Source organism: Amblyraja radiata, chromosome 5, assembly GCF_010909765.2.
Source record: "Amblyraja radiata isolate CabotCenter1 chromosome 5, sAmbRad1.1.pri, whole genome shotgun sequence".
Lineage (NCBI taxonomy): Eukaryota > Metazoa > Chordata > Chondrichthyes > Rajiformes > Rajidae > Amblyraja > Amblyraja radiata.
Window position 1 is genome coordinate 5,944,193 of NC_045960.1, and position 23,291 is coordinate 5,967,483.

The 23,291-nt window shown below is 49.1% G+C and overlaps 1 protein-coding gene across 1 annotated transcript in view; it reads right to left on the bottom strand.

Annotated features, from left to right (window-relative positions):
* Positions 1-19,641, bottom strand: part of togaram2 (TOG array regulator of axonemal microtubules 2) — an 81,883-nt gene extending 62,242 nt beyond the window's left edge. Inside the window, exons 1-4 of the mRNA XM_033020478.1 lie at positions 19,512-19,641; positions 7,914-8,037; positions 5,510-5,644; positions 1,791-2,099 (exon numbers count right to left, since the gene is read on the bottom strand). Of these exons, the coding sequence (XP_032876369.1) occupies positions 1,791-2,099; positions 5,510-5,644; positions 7,914-8,037; positions 19,512-19,538 (595 nt within the window). The 5' untranslated portion in view covers positions 19,539-19,641. The remainder of the gene's footprint in view (positions 1-1,790; positions 2,100-5,509; positions 5,645-7,913; positions 8,038-19,511) is intronic.
* Positions 19,642-23,291: the final 3,650 nt, after the last annotated feature.

Sequence of the window (23,291 nt, forward strand, 5' to 3'; positions counted from 1 at the left end):
AGGAGTCTCTGTTGCCAAAAACATCTGCTGGTGAAGGCTTGAAATCTTCAACCCTTTAGAGAAATGGGTCAACAAGAAACTAAAAATGCAAAACTGCTTAGTTTAGTTTAAAGATACAGCGTGGGAACAAGCCTGTCGGCCCACTGGGTCCACACCGACCACGATCTTCGCATTAACACTATCCTGCACTAGGGACAATTTACATTTACCAAGCCAATTAACCTGCAAACCTGTACGTCTTTGTAATGTGGGAGGAAACCGAGGATCTCGGAGAAAACCCGCGCAGGTCACGGGGAGAACGTACAAACTCCGTACAGGCAGCGCCCGTAGTCGGGTTCGAATCCGGGTCTCCGCACAACTCTACTGCTGCGCTACCGTGACCACCCTAATGAATGAGGGGTGGGGGGGCCGGGGGGCACGGTGGTGATGATGACCAAGGCTGGGAGGAGTCAGGAGGCTAACGATGGTGGGAATCTGATAAGGCAGGAAGGTGAAATGTAGAAACAGATGGAGGGATGGGGGGGGAATGGGATGGTAAAGAAAAACTGGGTGAGGGGGGAGAAGAGGAGGAGGAGAAGAGAAGAGGAGGAGGAGGATAGGAGAGGGGGGGGAGGGGGAAGAGGAGGGAAAATGGGAGCGGGGTACTGCGACTGCAGAACAAGAAGTGACAGCGAAGGGGCTGGGGAAAGGAGAGGGTGAAGAGAGTGCCGGGTCACTGAGGAATGGAGTGAGAGACGGGTAGAGTGAGGGCGTGAATAAGGATGAAATAAAGAGGGATAGTCAGAAGGGAGAGCAGGAGAGAGGACGCTGACACGGAGAAAGGGCCTGGAGTCTCCTGCTCCTGCGAACAGCTGTCTCGGGAAAGCAGCCAACATAATCGACGACTTGTCCCACCCCGGTCATTCCTTCTTCTCCCCGCTTCCATCGGGCAGAAGGTACAGAAGCTTGAAAGCGCACACCATCAGACTCAGGAACAGCTTCTTTCCTCTGTTATCAGGATTCTGAACGGTCCTTCCATCAGCTAGGGCACTGTCCGATTCACCTCTACCCCATTGCGGACATTGGACTTTATCTGTGCAACTGGTGCGCTACAATGCTGAGAACTATATTCTGCACTCTGTATCTTCCCCTTTGCTCTACCTGTTTCATAGGGTCATGGAGCCATAGAGACATATAGTGTGGACACAGGCCCCTCAGCTCAACTGACCCACGCCAACCAACATGCCACACCTGCACTCGTCCCACCTGCCTGCGTTTGGCTCATATCCTTCTAAACCTGTCCTATCCACGTACCTGTCCAAATATGGTATTGTCTGATATGACTGGATAGTTTATGGTCACGTATATCGAGGTACAGTGAAAGCTTTTGTTGCGTGCTAACCAGTCAGCAGAAAGACAATACATGATCACAATCGACCCATTAACAGTGTATAGATACATGATAAGGGAATAACGTCTAGTGCAAGGTAAAGCCAGCAAACTCCAATGAAGGATAGTCCGAGGGTCACCAAAGAGGTAGATAGTAGTTCTGCACTGCTGTCTGGTTGTGGTAGGATGATTCAGTTGCCTGATAACAGCTGGGAAGAAACTGTCCCTGAATCTGGAGGTGTGCGTTTTCACATTTCTTAAGTGACTTCTGTTGCTCTTGCCTGATGGGAGAGGGGAGATGAGGGTGCGACTCGTCCTTGATTATGCTGCTGTGAGGTATATAGGGAGTCAATGGAAGGGGGTTTGGATAGCCAGCAAAACCTCGGCACGGGTGACAATAACGAAGCTCTCCCTGGACTTACTCTTGTGAGGCAAGACCTCGGACATCCTGCGCTCGAGTTTGTTCTTCAGCTGCAGGGTGTCGAGGAAAGGGTGGCCCTCCTCCCCGTCCGTGTCCATTTCCGTGTCCGTGGCCGTCCAGTCCAGCAACTTCAGGCTGTATCCGTGCAGGTGTGTGGCCGCGGGCCAGTGGTGGAGAGGGCGGTCGGCTAGTAGCCAGCCGCCCGGCGAGGGTGCAGCACTAGGCCCACCACTGCTGCTGCTGCTGCTGCTGTCGCGCTGCACGGAGCGGGCTTCGCCCAGCGGCAGCTTCAGGCTGGACCGAAGGAAGGCTGCAGACAGAGGACAAGGTTGTTGTTCGTGCGTTGTCCCCACCCCAGCCACCCTGCCTTTAAAGGGCCAGCGCCTCACCCGCCAACTCTACTCACAGTCCAAACACTTTTGGCAGGTCAGGCAGTCTCTGCAGATACAATAGACAATAGACAATAGGTGCAGGAGTAGGCCATTCGGCCCTTCGAGCCAGCACCGCCATTCTATGTGATCATGGCTGATCATCCACAATCAGTACCCCGTTCCTGCCTTCTCCCCATATCCCCTGACTCCGCTATCTTTAAGAGCCCTATCTAGCTCTCTCTTGAAAGCATCCAGAGAACCTGCCTCCACCTGAGGCAGAGAATTCCACAGACACAACTCTCTGTGAGAAAAAGTGTTTCCTCGTCTCCATTCTAAATGGCTTACCCCTTATTCTTAAACTGTGGCCCCTGGTTCTGGACCCCCCCAACATCGGGAACATGTTTCCTGCCTCTAGCGTGTCCAAACCCTTAACAATGTTATATATTTCAATGAGATACCCTCTCATCCTTCTAAACTCCAGAGTGTACAAGCCCAGCTGCTCCATTCTCTCAGCATATGACAGTCCCGCCATCCCGGGAATTAACCTTGTAAACCTAGGCTGCAGTCCCACAATAGCAAGAATGTCCTTCCTCAAATTAGGGGACCAAAACAGCACACAGTACTCCAGGTGTGGTCTCACCAGGGCCCTGTACAACTGCAGAAGGACCTCTTTGCTCTTATATTCAATTCCTCTTGTTATAAAGGCCAACATACCATTCGTTTTCTTCACTGCCTGCTGTACCTGCATGCTTACTTTCATAGACTGATGTACAAGGACCCCCAGATCCCGTTGTACTTCCCCTTTTCCCAACTTGACACCATACAATGGTGGGAAAAATGGTGTTGACCTGAAACCGTCCCCCCTCCTCAAAAGCCACTGACCTGCTCGAGGCTCAGACCAACCTGAGACCCCAGAGATTACAGACACTTGCATTGTTTTCTCTAGTGGCGCAGCAGTAGAGTTGCTGCCTCACCAGGCCCGGGTTCAATCCTGACTATGGGTGCTGTCTATACGGAGTTTGCACGTTCTCCCTGTGACCCGTGTGTGTTTTCTCCAGGAGCTTCCGTTTCCTCCAACACTCCAAAGGCGTGCAGGTTAGTAGGTTAATTGGCTTGCTGTAAACGTAAAATTGTCCTGAGTGTGTATAGGATAGTGTTAATGCGCGGGGATCGCTGGTCGGCATGGACTTGGTGGGCCGAAGGGCCTGTTTTCGCGCCCTATCTCTAAACTAAATTAAACCAAACAAACATTGTTGAAGAAGGGTTTCGACCCGAAACGTTGCCTATTTCCTTTGCTCCATAGATGTTGCCTCACCCGCTGAGTTTCTCCAGCACTTATGTCTACCTTGTTCCTGTACTATTCTATGTTCTATGTTCTATATACCCACCCCATTCTGTGTGGAAAAAGTTGCCCCTCAGATTCCCATTAAACCTCTCCCCTCTCCAGATTCCTACCACACTCCAAAGACGTGCAGGTTTGTAGGTTAATTGGCTTCTGTAAATTGTCCCTAGTGTGTGTAGGGTAGCGTTAGTGTGGGGGATCGCTGGTCGGTGCGAACCCGGTGGGCTGAAGGGCCTGTTTCCGCGCTGTATCTCTAAAGTTGAAGGCTGAGGGAAGTGTATAATATTATGAGGGGCATAGATAGGGTCGACAGTCAGAACCTTTTTCCCTGGCTGGAAATCTCAAAGACTGGAGGGTAACGCTTTAAGATGAGATGGGCAAAGGTGGAAAGAGAGGTGCCAACCAAGTTTACTCAGAGAGTGGTGGGCGCCTGGAACACTGTGCAATTTCTGATGAGCTGAACATTCTGCTTTAGTTTCGAGATACAGCTTGGAAACAGGCCCTTCGGCCCACCGAGTCCGTGCCGAACATCAATTAGGTTCAGAAGATCTGTAAAACCTTGACAAATGAAATTCCTCATATGTTGCAAAACATACTTGGCTAATAAAATATGATTATGATTAGAGGGTGTCACAGAGTCTTACATCATGGACACTGCGAGCCGAAGGGCCTGTTCCATGCTGTATATCGCAACTAAACATGTGTGTATATATTTATATCATGGTATATGGACACATTTATCTGTTTTGTAGTAAATGCCTACTATTTTCTGTGTGCTTAAGCAAAGCAAGAATTTCATTGTCCTATACAGGGACACATGACAATAAACTCACTTGAACTTGAACTTGAACTAAACGAGCCAAGCTAAAACGTTAGTTTTTAGTTTTAGTTTAGAGATAGTGTGGAAACCGGCACATTGGTCCACTAAATCCGTGCCGACTGGCTAGATAACACTAGTTTTATCCTAAACACACTAGGGACAATTTACAGAAGCCAATTAACCTACATTACCTGTAGGAAGGAACTGAAGATGCTAGTTTACACAAAGGTAGACACAAAATGCTGGAGTAACTCAGCGGGCCAGACAGCATCTCTGGACAGGAGGAATGGGTGACGTTTTGGATCAAGTCCCCTTCTTCAGACTACAAACCTGTACGTCATTGGAATGTGGGAGGAAACCGGAGCACCCGGAGAAAACCCACGCAGTCACGGGGAGAACGTGCAAACTCCGTACGGACAGCACCCGTAGTCAGGATCAAACCCGGGTCTAAGTTACAGAGAAAGGTTGAACAAGTTAGGGCTTTATTCTTTGGAGCGCAGAAGGTTAAGGGGGGACTTGATAGAGGTCTTTAAAATGATGAGAGGGATAGACAGAGTTGACGTGGATAAGCTTTTCCCACTGAGAGTAGGGAAGATTCAAACAAGGGGACATGACTTGAGAATTAAGGGACAGACGTTTTGGGGTAACATGAGGGGGAACTTCTTTACTCAGAGAGTGGTGGCTGTGTGGAATGAGCTTCCAGTGGAGGTGGTGGAGGCAGGTTCGATTTTATCATTTAAAAATAAATTAGATAGTTATATGGACGGGAAAGGAATGGAGGGTTATGGTCTGAGCGCAGGTATATGGGACTAGGGGAGAATACGTGTTCAGCACGGACTAGAAGGGTCGAGATGGCCTGTTTCCGTGCTGTAATTGTTATATCGTTATATGGTTATATGGTCTCTGGCGCTGAAAGGCAGCAACTCTACCGCTGCGCCAACGTGCCGCCCTTCCTTGTCTTGCCTCTTTCCTCTCTTTTCCTGCTCTCTCTTCCCCCCCTCCACACCACAACCAGTCTGAGGAAAGGTCCCGGCCCGAAACGTCACCTATCCATGTTCTCCACAGATGCTGCCTGACCCGCTGAGTTACTCCCAGCACTCTGTGAAACGTCACCTATCCATGTTCTCCACAGATGCTGCCTGACCCGCTGAGTTACTCCAGCACTCTGTGTTTTCTCTTCTCGTTACCTTTCCCTCGGCTGAGCCAGCCTGCGGCCCGCAGGGGGAGGGCTGAGTCCACGCTGTTGCTACGGCTGGGCTGGAAGGTCACCTCGCTGCCCCGTAAGGCCCCGCACACCATCGTCAAAGGGGCCCGATACGTGCCTGAGGAGAAAGCTGCAGTGAATCGCAACCCCCGGAAACTGTTCAAACAATATCTCGCAGAATGCTGATGAAAAGTCATTCACCATGTAGAAGGTCTATGGAGTGACACAGTGTGGAAACAGGCCCTTCGGCCCAACTCGCCCACACCGGCCAACATGTCCCAGCTACACTAGTCCCACCTGCCCGCGTTTGCCCCACATCCCTCCAAACCTGTCCTGACCCTAATGGCCCTGCCCCACGGTACGAGTTCATTCCAAGAGCTCTCCCGAGTTTTAAAAAAAAACTTGTGCAAAGCACGGAGAATGAACGTAGCGGGTACGTCGGAGCTTGGGACGTCTCTTAGCGGCTCGTAACGCTAACAGCAGGTACTCGGGAAACGCGGTAAGCTCGGGAAGACTCGTGAAGATTTTTCAACATGTTGAAAATTGTCCACATGAGCCCCGAGTACCCACGAGCGGCCATTACCGTAAATCTCCGAGTTCGAATCAGGGCAAACTCAGGAGAACTCTTGAATTAACTCGCACAGTGGGACATGGCCATTACTGTTTCTTAAACGTTGGGATAGTCCCAGCCGCAACTACCTCCTCTGGCAGCTTGTTCCGTACACCCACTGTGTGAAAAAATTACCCCTCAGATTCCTATTAAATCTTTTCCCCTTCACCTTGAACCTATGTCCTGCCTTTCTTGAATCCCCCTATTTTGACCCGATCTATTCCTCTTATGATTTTATACATTGACCTTTTGTACTGACTGATCTATACTGACCTTCTATAATGCTCACACTGACCTTTCTGTCCTGGGCCTCCTCCATTGCCAGAGTGAGGCCACACACGAACTGGAGGAACAACACCTCATATTCCACTAGGGCAGCTTACACCCCAACGGTATGAACAGTACATTTTTTATAATCCCCTAACCTTTCCCCTCTCCCTTCTTCCCCCATATCCCCTCCACCTTTTTAGTTTAGTCGTGAGATACAGCGCGGAAACAGACCCTTTCGGCCCACCGGGTCTGCGCCGACCAGCGATCCCCGCACAGTAACACTATCCCACACCCTCTAGGGACAATTTTTACACATACACCAAGCCAATGAACCTACAAACCTGTACGTCTTTGGAATGTTGGAAGAAACCGAAGATCTCGAAGAAAACCTACGCAGGTCACGGGGAGAACGTACAAACTCCGAACAGACAGCACCCGCAGTCGGGATTGAACCTGGGTCTCTGGCACTGCAAGCGCTGTAAGGCAGCAACTCTACCGCTGCACCACCGTGACTGCCCATACTGTACCTGATCCATGAGCCTACACATAAGCCTCTTAAACGCGTATCGTATCTGCCTCCACCACCACCTCCGGCAGTGTGTCCCAGTGTGTAAAATCCTGCCCCGCACATCTCCATGAAACTTACTCCTCTCATTTTGTGGTCTGAAGAAGAGTCTCGACCCGAAACGTTGCCTATTTCCTTCGCTCCATAGATGCTGCCTCACCCGCTGAGTTTCTCCAGCACTTTTGTCTACCTCTCATTTTAAAGCTATGCGCTCTAGTAATGGATATTTCCACCCTGGGAAAAAGGTTCTCAATGTCTACCCTATCTATGCCTCTCATCATTTAAAAACATTTTAATCTTAGATTTTATGTGCACAGTCGATGGCTGTCCTGTGTCTGGTACAGTTGCTGCCTCACAGCGCCAGAGACCTGGGTTCGATCCTAAAGGGCCTGTCCCACTGTACGAGCTAATACGAGTTTCCCCCGATTCGAACTCCCGATTTACGGTAATGGCCGCTTGTAGGTACTCGGGGCTCTCGTGGACATATTTCAACATGTTGAAATATCTTCACGAGTCTTCACGAGCTTACCGCGTTTCCCGAATACCTGCCGTTAGCGTTTCGAGCCGCTAAGAGAAGTCCCGAGCTCCAACGTACCCGCTACGTTCATTCTCCGTGCTTACCACGAGTTTGATTTTTTTTAAACTCAGGAGAGCTCTTGAATTAGCTCGTACAGTGGGACAGCCCCTTAACTATGGGCAGTGTTTGTACGTTCTCCCCGTGACCTGCGTGGGTTTTCTCCGGTTAGAGCAGGTTTGTAGGTTAATTGCAAATTGTCTCCAGTGTGCCGGTTTCCTCCCACATTCCATAGACGTGCGGGCTTGTTGGTTAGTTGTCCCTGATGCGCAGGATAGAACTAGTGGACGGCTGATCGCTGGTCAGCGCGGACTTGGTGGGGTGAAGGGCCTGTTCCCACACTGTATCTCCAAAACGGAAACGCTTACCTTCTGCAACATTTCCGCTCATAACCGGGAGGTTCTCGGTGCCACTTTCCCCGGGGATCCCGTGAGTATTCGTCCCGACTTCCCACTGTTTTGAGCTCAGGCTGTTCTTGAAAGTGCCATCGGGCTGGTGACATGAGAGGAGAGGGATTACAACAAGAAATTCCTCATCCAGCACATCAAGTGGACCAGCCCACCCACCACAAAGCTACGGAGACCCAAGGAACTGGGGTTATAGAGTCACAGAGTGATACAGTGTGGAAACAGGCCCTTCACCCCAACTTGCCCACACCGGCCAACAATGTCCATTCTACACTAGTCCCACCTGCCTGTGTTTGGCCCATATCCCTCCAAACCTGTCCAATCATGTACCAGTCTAACTGTACCTTAAATGTTGCCTCAACTACCTCCTCTGGCAGCTTGTTCCATGCACCCACCACCCTGTGTGTGGAAAAAGTTACCCCTCAGGTTCCTATTAAATCTTTCCACCCTCACCTTAAACCTATGTCCTCTGGTCATCGATTCCCCTACTCTGGGCAAGTGCGTCTTTTTGATCTATTCCTCTCATGATTTTGTACACCTCTGCAAGATCACCCCTCATCCTCCTGTGCTCCAACGAATTGAGTCCCAGCCTACTCAACCTCTCCCTACAGCTCAGACCCACGAGTCCTGGCAACATCCTCATAAAGATAGACACAAAAAACTGGAGTAACTCAGCGGGACTGGCAGCATCTCTGGAGAGAAGGAATGGGTGACGTTTCGGGTCGAGACCCTTCCTCAGTCTCGACCTGAAACGTCACCCATTCCTTCCCTCCAGAGATGCCACCAGTCCCGCTGAGTTACTCCAGCATTTTGTGCCTATCTTCAGTTTAAACCAGCATCTGCAGTTCCTTCCTACACAGTCTAAACAAAGTATCTGTCTCCACCACCTCCTCTGGCAGCAAGTTCCAAATGCCAACCACTCTCTATGCAAAACAACTGACCCCTCAGATCCGCTATAAAACTCCTTCCTCCCACTTCAATCTGAGGCACAAGCAATTGAACATGCTGGAATCTCAAGTAAAGCACATGGGCGACAGGTAGACACAGCGGTAGAGTTGCTGCCTCAGCACCAGAGGCCCGGGTCCCATCCTGACTGCGGCCGCTGTCTGTACTAAGTTTGTGTACATTCTCCCTGTGATCGCGTGGGTTTGCTCCAGGTGCTCCGGTTTCCTCCCACATTCCAAGGGTGTGCAGGTTGGTTGGTTAATCACCTTCTGTAAACTGTTGAGTCGTGTAGGGTAGAGGTGATGTGCGGTGCGATCGCTGGTCGGCACGGACTTGGTGAGCCGAAGGGCCTGTTTCCACGCTGCATCTCTACACTAAACTTAAACTAAATACAAAGCGCTGGAGTAACTCAGGGGTTACATCGTACATCGGTGGGGGCGCTGCAATGGCGGCAGCCCTGTCAGCAGCGCGTTAGTTTTTTCAACTTTTTTTAGTATGTTTTACAGTATGTTTTTAATGTTTCTTCGTGTGTTTTGTGTGGGGGGTGGTGTGGGGGGGGGGGGGGAAACCGTTTTGGCCGCCTCCTCCATGGAGAGGTGACTTTTTCCAGGTCGCCTCCCCCGTGGCCTAACAGCAAGGATCGGCGCGGCCTTTCTCGGAGACGCGCCCGGGGCTTCAGCGGCGGGCGTAGCGTGGACTCTCGGCGTGGAGCGGGTGAGCCCTCGCTGGGGCTCGCTGGAGGGGAGCGCTCCGTTTCGCTGGCCCGGGGCAGCCGGCAGCCTGAAGCCGCGGTCTGTAGAGCTCCAGCTGGCGCGGCGTCTACAGCCCGGGATCCCTCGTGGGGGACCCGGGGGAAGAAGAAGCCATCACTGACGGCCCGCGGCCAACTTCTACCGCGGGCGCGGTGGCGACTTACAGTCACCCGTGGAGGGGAGCTTCGACCGCCGGCCCTGCGGTCTGCGGTGCTTCTGGCTGCGGTGCGGCGGGAACTTTAAACTTTAAATCTTCGACCGCCGGCCTGCGGCCTACACCAACTTAAAGCCGCGGTCTCCGATGGGGAAGAGCCGACTCTGGACTTACCTGGACTTGTACCTTGTCCTTTTACCATCTGGACGCCCGCAGCAACGGCTGCGGAGGGTTGAGGTCCCGACCACGGGGGTAAATGGAGGAGGACTGGCCAAATTGTGTGCCTTCCACCACAGTGATGAATGCTGTGGTGGATGTTTATGTTAAACTTTTATTGTGTTTTTGTGTGTGTTCTTTTTCATTGTACAGCTGCTGACATATTCATTTCACTTACACTTTATGTGTAATGTGACAAATAAACCGTATTGTATTGTATTGTAGTGAAGTGTATGAGGGAATGGGCAGGCAACATTTCAGGTCGGTCTGAAGAAGGGTCTCAACATAAAAACAACATCTGTGCATTCAGACTGGACAAGGGTCCAAACCCTGTCTATACCCTCCACAGATGCTGCCTGACCTGCTGAGTTATTTTAACTTAAACTGTCTGACCTTTGAAGATACAAAGATCCCAGGTATCTCAATCAACAATATTCATGCATCATTCAATATTTAGGCAATATTTATCCTACAGGCATCATTATTGGAGGCAAATTATTAGTCTGCCTTCTTGCGACTGTCTTTAGGATCTCTACAGGAGGTTTGCTGTCCTCCATAGCGCTTCCAAGATAGACCGTTTGAAGACGGAGTGTCTTGTACCCAGGATAGGGGAGTTATGAACCAGCGGTTTACAGTGGGAAGGGTAAGATTTAGTACGAACCTGAGAGACACATTTTGACTCAGAGAGCGGTGGATATGTGGAACTGACTGAGAGTCAGTCTGAAGAAGGGTCTCGACCCGAAACGCCACCCATTCCTTCTCTCCAGAGATGCTGCCTGAGTTAGTCCAGCTTTTTGTGTGTGTATCTTCAAGGTGTCTATCTTCATTATGCCAGAGGAGGGAGGTGAGGCAGGTGTGTAAGGGCATTTAACATAAAGTGGGATGGGAAAGATTCAGAGGCATATGGGCCAACTGCGGACAGACACGTTGGGCCGAACAGCTGTGTGACACAATGGCCAATACCTGCGGTCATTGAGGTGTGGACTCGTGTTGTAATGCACCACGCGGCCAGCAGAGGGAGAAAGGCACCAGTCATTGGGCTCGACAGGGCTCCAATACTTGGTCAGAAACAAAGAACTAATAACCATATAACGATATAACATTTACAGCACGGAAACAGGCCATCTCGACCCTTCTAGTCCGTGCCGAACACATGTTCTCCCCTAGTCCCATATACCTGCGCTCAGACCATAACCCTCCATTCCTTTCCCGTCCATATAACTATCCAATTTATTTTTAAATGATAAAAACGAACCTGCCTCCACCACCTTCACTGGAAGCTCATTCCACACAGCCACCACTCTCTGAGTAAAGAAGTTCCCCCTCATATTACCCCTAAACTTCTGTCCCTTAATTCTCAAGTCATGTCCCCTTGTTTGAATCTTCCCTACTCTCAGTGGGAAAAGCTTATCCACGTCAACTCTGTCTATCCCTCTCATCATTTTAAAGACCTCTATCAAGTCCCCCCTTAACCTTCTGTGCTCCAAAGAATAAAGCCCTAACTTGTTCAACCTTTCTCTGTTGAACACCTCCGCTCAGTCCGCCTAAACCTACCTGATCTCCAGGTTGCTAAACACTCCCATCCCCACACTGACCTTTTTGGCCTGGGCCTCCTCCACTGTCAGTTGTACAGGGCCCTAGTGAGACCACACCTGGAGTATTGTGTGCAGTTTTGGTCCCCTAATTTGAGGAAGGACATTCTTGCTATTGAGGGAGTGCTGCTTAGGTTTACAAGGTTAATTCCTGGGATGGCAGGACTGTCATATGCTGAGAGAATGGAGCAGCTGGGCTTGTACACTCTGGAGTTTAGAAGGATGAGAGGGTATCTCATTGAAACATATAAGATTGTTAAGGACTTGGACACACTTGAGGCAGGAAACATATTCCCGATGTTGGGGGAGTCCAGAACCAGGGGCCACAATTTAAGAATAAGGAGTAAGCCATTTAGAACGGAGACGAGGAAACACTTTTTCTCACAGAGTGGTGAGTCTGTGGAATTTTCTACCTCAGAGGCATGTTCTCTGGATGCTTTCAAGAGAGAGCTAGATAGGGCTCTTAAAAATAGCAGAGTTAGGGGATATGGGGAGAAGGCAGGAACGAGGTACTGATTGGGGATGATCAGCCATGATCACATTGAATGGCGGTGCTGGCTCGAAGGGCCAAATGGCCTACTCCTGCACCTATTGTCTATTGTCAGAGTGAGGCCAAGCGCAAATTAGAGGAACAGCACCTCATAGTTCACTTGGGCAGCTTACACCCCCCAACCGTATGAACATTGACTTCTCTAACATCAAGTAACCCTTGCTTTTCCTCTCTCTCCATCCCTCCCTCTTGCCAGTTTTCCAACCAGTCTGACTGTCCCCTGATTACATTTTATCTCTGTATGCTTCGTTGTCACCTTCCCCAAGTGACCTATACATTATCCTTGAGCTTCATCCCCTTTTCACACCTTACACTTCCTTATCTCTGTGTCTTCCTCTCCCCTGACTCTCAGTCTGAAGAAGGGTCTCGACTCGAAACGTCACCCATTCCTTCTGTCCCGAGATGCTGCCTGTCCGGCTGAGTTACTCCAGCATTTTGTGTCTATATTCGGTGTAAACCAGCATCTACAGTTCCTTCCTACACCTAACCAATGTAGACTGTTCCATTTTATGTTGTCTGGAGGGCAGAACATGTTCAAAACAACAACCAACTTTGGAGTCATCTGGGCAAATAAGTTTGGACAATGCCGTGATACAGCTGCTGCCTTATAGCGCCATATATCTGAGTTTGATTCTGCCCTCCGGTGCTGTCTGTGTGGAGTTTGCACGTTCTCCCAGTGACTGCGTGGGCTCCCTCCAGGCCAGGGGTGGGGAACCTTTTCATATTAAGGCCGCATCCACGAAACTTCAATTAGATATACTTCACGACATTTATCTTGAAGTTTGTTGAAGAAATCTATTCCTTGTGTTCTACCCGTAAGAGTGCCCAAAGCGAGTAACTCTTCGTGGCAATAAAATAACCCTCATGACTTACTAATGTTTGAATTATGGGCGTCAGCCCGGGAGGATTATTTTGTTGAATCTTCTTTTACTCTTTGGTATTTTAAATACGTTCATTTTAAGATTAAAATAAAAATAATAAAAGACGAACAAAAACATATTAATAAAAATAAAAGGATTTGTTCTACAAAATTTGGATTCATTCAAAAGGCCGCACTTCATGGCCTAGAAGGCCGCATGTGGCCTTAAGGTCGCAGGTTCCCCAACCCTGTTCCAGGCTATCCGGTTTTCTCCCACATCCCAAATACATGGAGGTTTGTAGGCTTAATTGACCCTCTGTAAACTGTCCCTCGTGTGTAGGGAATGGATATGAAAGTGGGAGAACGTAGAACCAGTGTGAAGGGTTGATGGATAGTTGGCACGAACCTGGTGGGCTGAAGGGCCTGATACTGTATCGGTGATCACTGGTCAGTACAGACTCAGTGGGCCAAAGGGCCCTGTTTCCATGCTGTGTCTCTAAACTAAAACTAAACCCCTGCCTTCACAGGCCGATTACACTGCTGCAAGTAAGAATGTTATTGTTCCATTGTTAGTACTTATGTCAATTAAACACTCGTTACTCTTGAATGGTGAATGTTGATGAATATCCTCTTGGATTCTACGGGCGTACAGTAAGTAGAGAGCACATTGACTGGTTACATTGCCATCTGGTTCAGTAACTCGAACGCCCAGTTGACCACTGCCCGGTCCATCACCGGCTCTGACCTCCCCATCATCAAAGGGATCTACAGGAGTCGCTGCCTCAGAAAAGCAGCCAGCATCGTCAGAGACCCACACCATTCTGACCACACTCTCATTTCACCACTGCCATCGGGAAGAAGGTACAGGAGCCTGAAAACTGTAACGTCCAGGTTCAGGAACAGCTTCTTCCCTACAGCCATCAGGCTATTAAACACCACAAACACCAACTAAACTGTCTTGGTTGCAACTAGGGATTTCGGGCATCTGTTTTCTTTTTGCACTAATATTGTTTTTTTTTGCAAATGATTGAACTTTTTTTTGTATGTTTTATCACAGCAACGGGGTACTGATAGACACATAGAAAATAGGTGCAGGAGTAGGCCATTCGGCCCTTCGAGCCTGCACCGCCATTTAATATGATCATGGCTGATCATCCAACTCAGTATCCTGTACCTGCCTTCTCTCCATACCCCCTGATCCCTTTAGCCACAAGGGCCACATCTAACTCTTAAATATAGCCAATGAACTGGCCTCAACTACCTTCTGTGGCAGAGAATTCCACAGATTCACCACTCTCTGTGTAAAAAATGATTTTCTCATCTCGGTCCTAAAATACTTCCCCCTTATCCTTAAACTGTGACCCCTTGTTCTGGACTTCCCCAACATCGGGAACAATCTTCCTGCATCTAGCCTGTCCAACCCCTTAAGAATTTTGTACGTTTCTATAAGATCCCCCCTCAATTTTCTAAATTCTAGCGAGTACAAGCCGAGTCTATCGTATGAAAGTCCTGCCATCCCAGGAATCAGTCTGGTGAACCTTCTCTGTGCTCCCTCTATGGCAAGAATGTCTTTCCTCAGATTAGGAGACCAAAACTGTACGCAATACTCTAGGTTGGTCTCACCAAGACCCTGTACAACTGCAGTAGAACCTCCTTGCTCTTATACTCAAATCCTTTTGCTATGAATGCTAACATACCATTCGCTTTCTTCACTGCCTGCTGCACCTGCATGCCTACCTTCAATGACTGGTGTACCATGACACCCAGGTCTCGTTGCATCTCCCCTTTTCCTAATCGGCCACCATTCAGATAATAGTGGATGATTGTGGATGATCAGCCATGATCACATTGAATGGCTCGAAGGGCCGAATGGCCTACTCCTGCACCTATTGTCTAATGTCTATTTTCTGTTGAGTTTGGTGTTTACAGACCAGTTATGCTGCTGCAAGTAAGAATGTAATTGCTGGTACATCTGACAATCAAACACACTTGACTCTTGAATGGTGTTGGTTAACGTCACTAGATGCCTGCGGTTCCATTTGTATTTTAACCCAGGGTAGCTAAAGATTCATTTGACTACACTTTATGTGCAAGTGACGGATAAAACTTGACTTGACTAAAGAAAAAAATTGCCAAAAGGAAATTTTCGTTGACGCACATCTAAATTGTTGACTTGGAAAAAAGATATTTCTCAGGTGGTTTATCCCAATGCAATATAATCTGGTAGAAGCATCACACATACCCAAGTATACATTGATGGTACCAAAGTAGAGATGGTTGCTAGCTTTAAGTTCTTAGGTATAATTATCACCAGCAACATCCTGGACCAGCCACTTCGAAGCAATGATCATGAAAGCACACCGACGCCTCAACTTCCTTAGGCTTAGGAAGTTCGGCATGTCCTCAACAGCTCTCACCAACTTCTACAGAGGCGCCGTAGATTTATCGAGATGCATCACAACTTGTTTTGGGATCAGCTCCATCCAAGACCGCAGGAAATTGCAGAGAATTGTGGACGCAGCCCAGACCATCACACAAACCAACCTCCCTTCTATTGACTCCATCTACACCTCACGCTGCCTCGGCAAGGCCAGCAGCATCATCAAGGCCGAGTCGCACCCTGGCCACTCCCTCTTCTCCCCGCTCCCATTGGGCAAGACGTACAGAAGTGTGAAAACGCACACCTCCAGATTCAGGGACAGTTTCTTCCCAGCTGTTATCAGGCAACTGAACCATCCTACCACAACCAGAGAGTGGTCCTGACCTACCATCTACCTCATTGGAGACCCTTAAACTATCTTTAATCAGACTTTATTGAGCTTTATCTTGCACTAAACGATCAGTATACAATGGACGGCTTGATTGATTAAGGAACTTAAGGGTAAAGGACGACAGATGGCACAATGGGCTAAGTGTTCGGCTGGCAACCGGAAGGTAGCTGGTTCGAATCCCGCTTGGAGTGCATACTGTCGTTGTGTCCTTGGGCAAGACACTTCACCCACCTTTGCCTGTGTGTGTCCTTGGGCAAGACACTTCACCCACCTTTGCCTGTGTGTGTGGATGTAATTATGTGAAGCACTTTGGGGTCAATGCAAGTTGACTAAAAATGTGCTATATAAATAAAGACATTATTATTATTATTGTAATCATGTATTGTCTTTCTGCTGACTGGATAGCAGGCAACAAAAACCTTTTCACTGTACCCCGGGTACACGTGACAATAAACTAGACTGAAATATAATCTGTGTTAATCTGTGCAACTGAGCTGACAGAGGAAGATGTAGACCAGCTAAGAGCTTTGATCAAGTTAAGAGCTTTAAATGCATTCCCCATATCCACTTACAGTGTGGCTCATAAAACTTAAATGTAACCAAGGATGTGTTCTGTAATGGAATGTGGACCTCCTGCAGAATGGATTAGAGTCTGAGCCTGGAATGTGCTCTTCAGCGGTCAACCGGAAACAAGCCATTTGGCCCACCGTGCCGACCAGCGATCACCTCGTACACTGTCCTACACACCAGGGACAATTTACAATTTTACCAAGCCAAAACACCTACAAGCTTGTAGTTCTTTGGAGTGTGGGAGGAAACCGGAGCACCCGGAGAAAATGCCTGTGGTCATGGGGAGAACGTGCAAACTCCACACAGACAGCATCCATAGTCCTGGGTCCTTGGTGCTGGATGGCAGCAACTCTGCTGCTGCTACACCTTCCCGCCCCAAGTGGTTCTTAGTTAAGGAAGGAACTTAAGGGTAAAGGGGAAATCTTTTAGGACTGAGATGAGAAAAACGTTTTTCACACAGAGAGTGGTGAATCTCTGGAACTCTCTGCCACAGAAGGTACTTGAGACCAGTTCATTGGCTATATTTAAGAGGGAGTTAGATGTAGCCCTTGTGGCTAAAGGGATCAGGGGGTATGGAGGTACAGGATACTGAGTTGGATGATCAGCCATGATCATATTGAATGGCGGTGCAGGCTCGAAGGGCCGAATGGCCTACTCCTGCACCTATTTTTTATGTTTCTATGTTTCTATGAACTGCAGATGCTGGTTTATCCTGAAGATAGACACAAAAAGCTGGAGTAACTCAGCGGGACAGGCAGCATCTCTGGAGAGAAGGAATAGGTGACGTTTCGGGTCGAGACCCTTCTTCAGACAGAATCAGGGGAAAGGGAAACGAGAGATATAGACGATGATATCAAGAGATATGGAACAAATTAATGAAAGATATGCAAAAAAGTAAAGGTGATAAAGGAAACATGCTGTGGGCTAGATGAGAATGAGTACAGACAATGTCTCAACAGGACGACGGTGAAGCTGGTGCGACTTGGGTGGGGGAGGGATAGAGAGAGAGGGAATGCCGGGGCTACCTGAAGTGAGAGAAATCAATATTCATACCACTGGGCTGTAAGCTGCCCAAGCGAAATATGAGATGCTGTTCCTCCAATTTGCATTTAGCCTCACTCTGACAATGGAGGAGACCGAGGACAGAAAGGTCAGTGTGGGAATGGGAAGGAGAATTAAAGTGTTTGGCAACCGGGAGATCAGGTAGGTTCACGCGGGCTGAGTGAAGGTGTTCCGCGAAACGATCGCCCAGTCTACGTTTGGTCTCGACGATGTATAAGAGTCCACATCTTGAACAACGGATACAGTAGATGAGGTTGGAGGAGGTGCAAGTGAACCTCTGCCTCACCTGAAAGGACTGTCGTGGTCCCTGGACAGAGTTGAGGGAGGAGGTATAGCGACAGGTGTTGCATCTTCTGCGGTTGCAGGGGAAGGTACCTGGGGAGGGGGTGGTTTGGGTGGGAAGGGATGGGTTAACAAGGGAGTTGCGGAGGGAACGGTCTCTGCGGAAGGTGGAAAGGGGTGGCGATGGTAAAATGTGGCTAGTGGTGGGATCCCGTTGGAGGTGGCGGAAACGTTGGAGGATTATGTGTTGTATACGATGGCTGATGGTGTGGAAGGTAAGGACTAGGGGGACTCTGTCTCTGTTGTGACTAGGGGGAGGGGGAGCAAGGGCGGAGCTGCGGGGGTACCGAGGAGACATGAGTGAGGGCCTCATATATGATGGGAGAGGGGAACCCCCGTTCCCTAAAGAACAAGGATCGCCAGTGTTGGAGCTCCGACCGCGGGGCCTGTGGACTTCAACACCGTGAAGCCCACGGTCTCCGGTAAGAAGCGGCCGACTCGGGAGCTCCATGTCGCGGAGTGTTCCGATCCATCCCAACGCCGGAGTTTCCATCATCCCGACAAGAGGGCTTGGACATCGGACCGTCGGCAACGGCCCCGTTCAAAGGCCCCGACCACGGGTGAACAAAGGAGGAAGATGACTGAACTTTATCGACTTCCATCACAGTGAGGAATGTGGATTCCACTCTGGTGGATGTTTATGTTAAATTTTATTTTATGTGCTGTGTGTATCTTTGTGTTTTACTTCGTATGACTGTATGGTAACTCAAACTTCACTGTGCCTTAATTGGTAAATGCGAACTTGATCTTGAACTTGAACTTGAGGAGGAATTTCTTTAGTCAGAGGGCGGTTAACCTGTGGAATTCATTGCCACAGACGGCTGGGGACGCCAAGTCAATGGATGTTATTAAAGCAGAGATCGACACGGGTGTCGGGGGTTATGGGGAGAAGGCAGGGGAATAGGGTTAGGAGGGAGAGATAGATCAGCCATGATTGAATTGCGGAGTAGACTTGATGGGCCGAATGGCCTAATTCTTCTAGAAGTTATGAACGTACACTAAATCAAGAGATCCAACGACTGAAGTGAGCATAATACAAATAATACATTATACAACTACAAATACATAACACTGGAGGAACTCAGCAGGTCAGCCAGTGTCTGTGGAGAGAATGATCAGGTGGCCTTGCAGGTTGGGGCCCTTCTTCAGACTTCAACCTTAAGGAAGGTCTCAACCCAAAAGACTAGGCTTGTATTCACTGGAGTTTAGAAGGATGAAGGGGCATCTGATAAAAACATATAAAATTATAAAAGGACTGGACAAGCTAGATGCAGGAAAAATGTTCCCAATGTTGGGCGAGTCCAGAACCAGGGGCCACAGTCTTAGAATAAAGGGGAGGTCATTTAAGACTGAGGTGAGAAAAAACTTTTTCGCCCAGAGAGTTGTGAATTTATGGAATTCCCTACCACAGAGGGCAGTGGAGGCCAAGTCACTGGATGGATTTAAGAGAGTTAGATAGAGCTCTAGGGGCTAGTGGAGAGAAGGGATATGGGGAGAAGGCAGGCACGGGTTATTGATTGGGGACAATCAGCCATGATCACTATGAATGGCGGTGCTGGCTCGAAGGGCCGAATGGCCTCCTCCTGCACCTATTTTCTATGTTTCTATGTAACCCAAAACGACACCTGTCTATTCCCCTTCACAGATGCTGCCTGACCCGCTGAGTTCCTCCAGCACTTTTGCGTTTGTCTCTGGGTTGCAGGCAGCATCTGCAGTTCTCCACCATGAAACACCGAGCTCACTGACCTCTGCAGATGGCCGCTCCACCAGCATTTGTCCTGGGGCTTTTTCTCTCCTTTTGCAAACTTCACTCCCTCTCGGCTCCCCTTTCCAATCGAGGCCACGGAGCGGGGGGAGTCCAGCGGCTGAGCGCCACGCTTAGATATCCTGCCACACGAAACTGGCCTGGCGTCTCGGGGCAAGAGCTCGTATAAAATGCAGCCAAGCCATTCAGTCAAGGCAAAGTAAATAGGAGCAGGTGAAGAACAAACAGCGCTGCCTAGCAACCATGAATACTAGTTGGCAGTCAGAATGTGGCAGGGATTATGTCTGAATAGGACCAACACATCACATCATTACTGCAGGCCTGCCGGCAGGCCGGTCGGTCGTTAACAGTGTGTGTACCTGACAACAGACACAGCAGTCTTTGTTCTTCTCTGTTCCGGGGATTTACCATTGCTGAAAGCAGACACAAATAGCCGGAGTAACTCAGCAGGACAGGCAGCGGCTCTGGAGAGAAGGAATGGGTGACGTTTTGGCTCCAGACCCTTCCTCAGCTCGACCCGAAACGTCTCCCATTCCTTCTCTCCAGAGACGCTGCCTGTCTCGCTGAGCTAGGAAAGTTGTCAACAAAATAGGAGGAAATTTACTAGAATGTTGCCTGGTTTTCAGCACCTAAGTTCCAGAGAAAGGTTGAACAAGATAGGTCTTTATTCTTTGGAGAGCAGAAGGTTAAGGTGGGACTTGATAGAGGTCTTTAAAATGATGAGAGGGATAGACAGAGTTGACGTGGATAAGCTTTTTCCATTGAGAGTAGGGAAGATTCAAACAAGAAGACACGATTTGAAAATTAAGGGCCAAAAGTTTAGGGGTAACATAAGGGGGAACTTCTTTACTCAGAGAGTGGTAGCTGTGTGGAATGAGCTTCCAGTGGAAGTGGTGGAGGCAGGTTCGATTTTATCATTTAAAAATAAATTGGATAGGTATATGGACGGGAAAGGAATGGAGGGTTATGGTCTGAGTGCAGGTAGATGGGACTAGGTGAGAGTAAGTGTTTGGCACGGACTAGATGGGCCGAGATGGCCTGTTTCTGTGCTGTAATTGTTATATGGTTATATGGTTATATAGATGCTGCCTGTCTCGCTGAGTTACTCCAGCATTTTCTGTCAACCTTCGGTGTAAACCAGCAGCTGCAGTTCCTTCCTACACGTTTACTATTGCTGCATACACAGATGGTCACTTGCCCGAATAATATTCCAAACAAATCCCACACTCCGACAGTCTACTGCACGGATTCTGGAGAAATCCCAATGGAAAATATCGGACGAGTGAGAGTAAAACTGACTACAACACTATTCCACACTTTATCTCCTCTTCCCGTTTTGCAAGGATGTTGGAACAGTGCAGCAGCACAAGAACAGGCCCTTCGGCCCACAATGTCCATGCCGAACATGATGCCAAGCCCACCTCTTATCTATGAGAACGACAGACACAAAGTGCTGGAGTAACTCAGCGGGCCAGGCAACATCTCTGGAGGATATGGATAGGTGACGTTTCGGGTCTGGACCCTTCATCAGACTAATTGTGCAAACAATACTACAATGCACAACACACACAAAACTGCATTGTAGTTGAAGGGACAGAGCCGGCTGTGATCTTTGAGAAGGCTGGCTCCGTCCTGAGGTTGGAGTTGGATTCACTGGTGTCCGGAAATCCTGGGGGGGTCGGGGACTGTCCGCCGTGTTTTGAGAGGTGGGGGACAATTCCCCCCCCATGTTTTGTGACCTGGGCACTACAGACAGTCCCAGGATGCCTGCCTGCCCCAGGACTGGCTGTAGCGCCCAGGTTGCGAAAACTAATTGAAAAAAAATACGCCTGCGGGCCGGATGATTTTGGGTTACGGGCTGGATCCGGGCCGTGGGCTGTAGGTTGCCGAACCCTGTCCTAGATGTTAGGCCTCATTGTGTCCCCCACATGTTTTAAAAGCGATTTCCGCCCATGACTGGAGATAATCTTGGAGGGGAGGACGCTCCTCAAACTGTGGAGCATCCTGTACAATACAGCTCACCCCCTCCATGACCTCACTGGTCAACCTGAGGAGCACCTTCAGCAACAGGCTGGTTCCACCAAGATGCAGCTTTCCACTATTCACTTTAATTTCATGTTTCATGCATTTTGTTGCGTTTTATGACTATTGGCAGATCATAGAAACATAGAAAATAGGTGCAGGAGGAGGCCATTCGGCCCTTCGAGCCAACACAGCCATTCATTGCGATCACGGCTGATCATCCCCAATCAATAACCCGTGCCTGCCTTCTCCCCATATCCCTTGATTCCACTAGCCCTAGAGCTCTATCTAACTCTCTGTTAAATCCATCCAGTGACTTGGCCTCCACTGCCCTCTGTGGCAGGGAATTCCACAAATTCACAACTCTCTGGGTGAAAAAGTTTTTTCTCACCTCTTAAAGTTTTAAATGGTCTCCCCTTTATTCTAAGACTGTGGCCCCTGGTTCTGGACTCGCCCAACATTGGGAACATTTTTCCTGCATCTAGCTTGTCCAGTCCTTTTATAATTTTATATGTTTCTATCAGAACCCCTTCATCCTTCTAAACTCCAGTGAATACAAGCCTAGTCTTTTCAATCTTTCCTCATATGACAGTCCCGCCATCCCAGGGATCAATCTTGTGAACCTACGCTGCACTGCCTCAATCACAAGGATGTCCTTCCTCAAATTAATCAATTTCCCTCTTGGGATAAATAAAGTTATATCGTATCATATACATCTGACTAATTACGGGAGGGGGAGGGGCAGAAAACAAGTTGGGAGAGAGGAGGGGAAGGACAAAGCCTGGTGGGTGGATACAGGTGGGGGGGGGGGGGGGGGGGGCAGGGAGGTTGATAGGTTGCTGGTTAGACAAAGGCCATAGACGGAAAAACAGAGAAGTTGTGAGACAAACGAGTCATGAATTGTGAAGCTAGAAGAATGAACGTAGGTGGAAGGGGGGGGGGAGGTGGGCTGTAATAGGTGTGAGTTCAGGTGGGGAGAGTAATGGCCCTGTCCCACGATACGAGTTCATTCCAAGAGCTCTCCCGAGTTTAAAATAAAATCAAACTTGTGGCACGGAGAATGAACGCAGCGGGAGCCCGGGACGTCTCTTAGCGGCTCGTTACGCTAGCGGCAGGTACTCGGGAAACATGTTGAAAAATGTCCACGAGAGCCCCGAGTACCGACGAGCGGCCATTACCGTAAATCTCCGAGTTCGATTCAGGGCAAACTCGGGAGAACTCTTGAATTAGCTCGTACAGTGGGACAGGGGTTTTAGGGCTGAGGTTTGGGTGGAGAGAGAGAGAGAGAGAGAGAGGGAGTTTTGTAGTTACCCAAAATTGGAGAATTCGATGTTCACACCATCGTTAGGTTGCAAGCTACCCAAGCGGAATTTGTGGTGATGTTCCTCCAGTCTAGGGCAGCACATAGGCTCAGCGGTAGAGTTGCTGCCTTACAGCGCAAAAGATCCTGGTTTCATCCTGACTACGGGTGCTGTCTGTACGGAGTTTGTACGTTCTCCCCGTGACCTGCGTGGGTTTTCTCCCAGTGCTCCGGTGCTCCCACACTCCAAAGACGTACAGGTTTGTAGATTAATTGGCTTCTGTAAAATTGTCTCCAGAGTCCAGGATAGAACAAATATACTGGTGGTCGATGCAGACTCGGTGGGCCGTAGGACCTGTTTCCACGCTGTATCTCTAAACTAAACTAAACTGAGCGTGTGACCTCACTCTGGCAATGGAGGAGGCCCAGGACAGAAAGG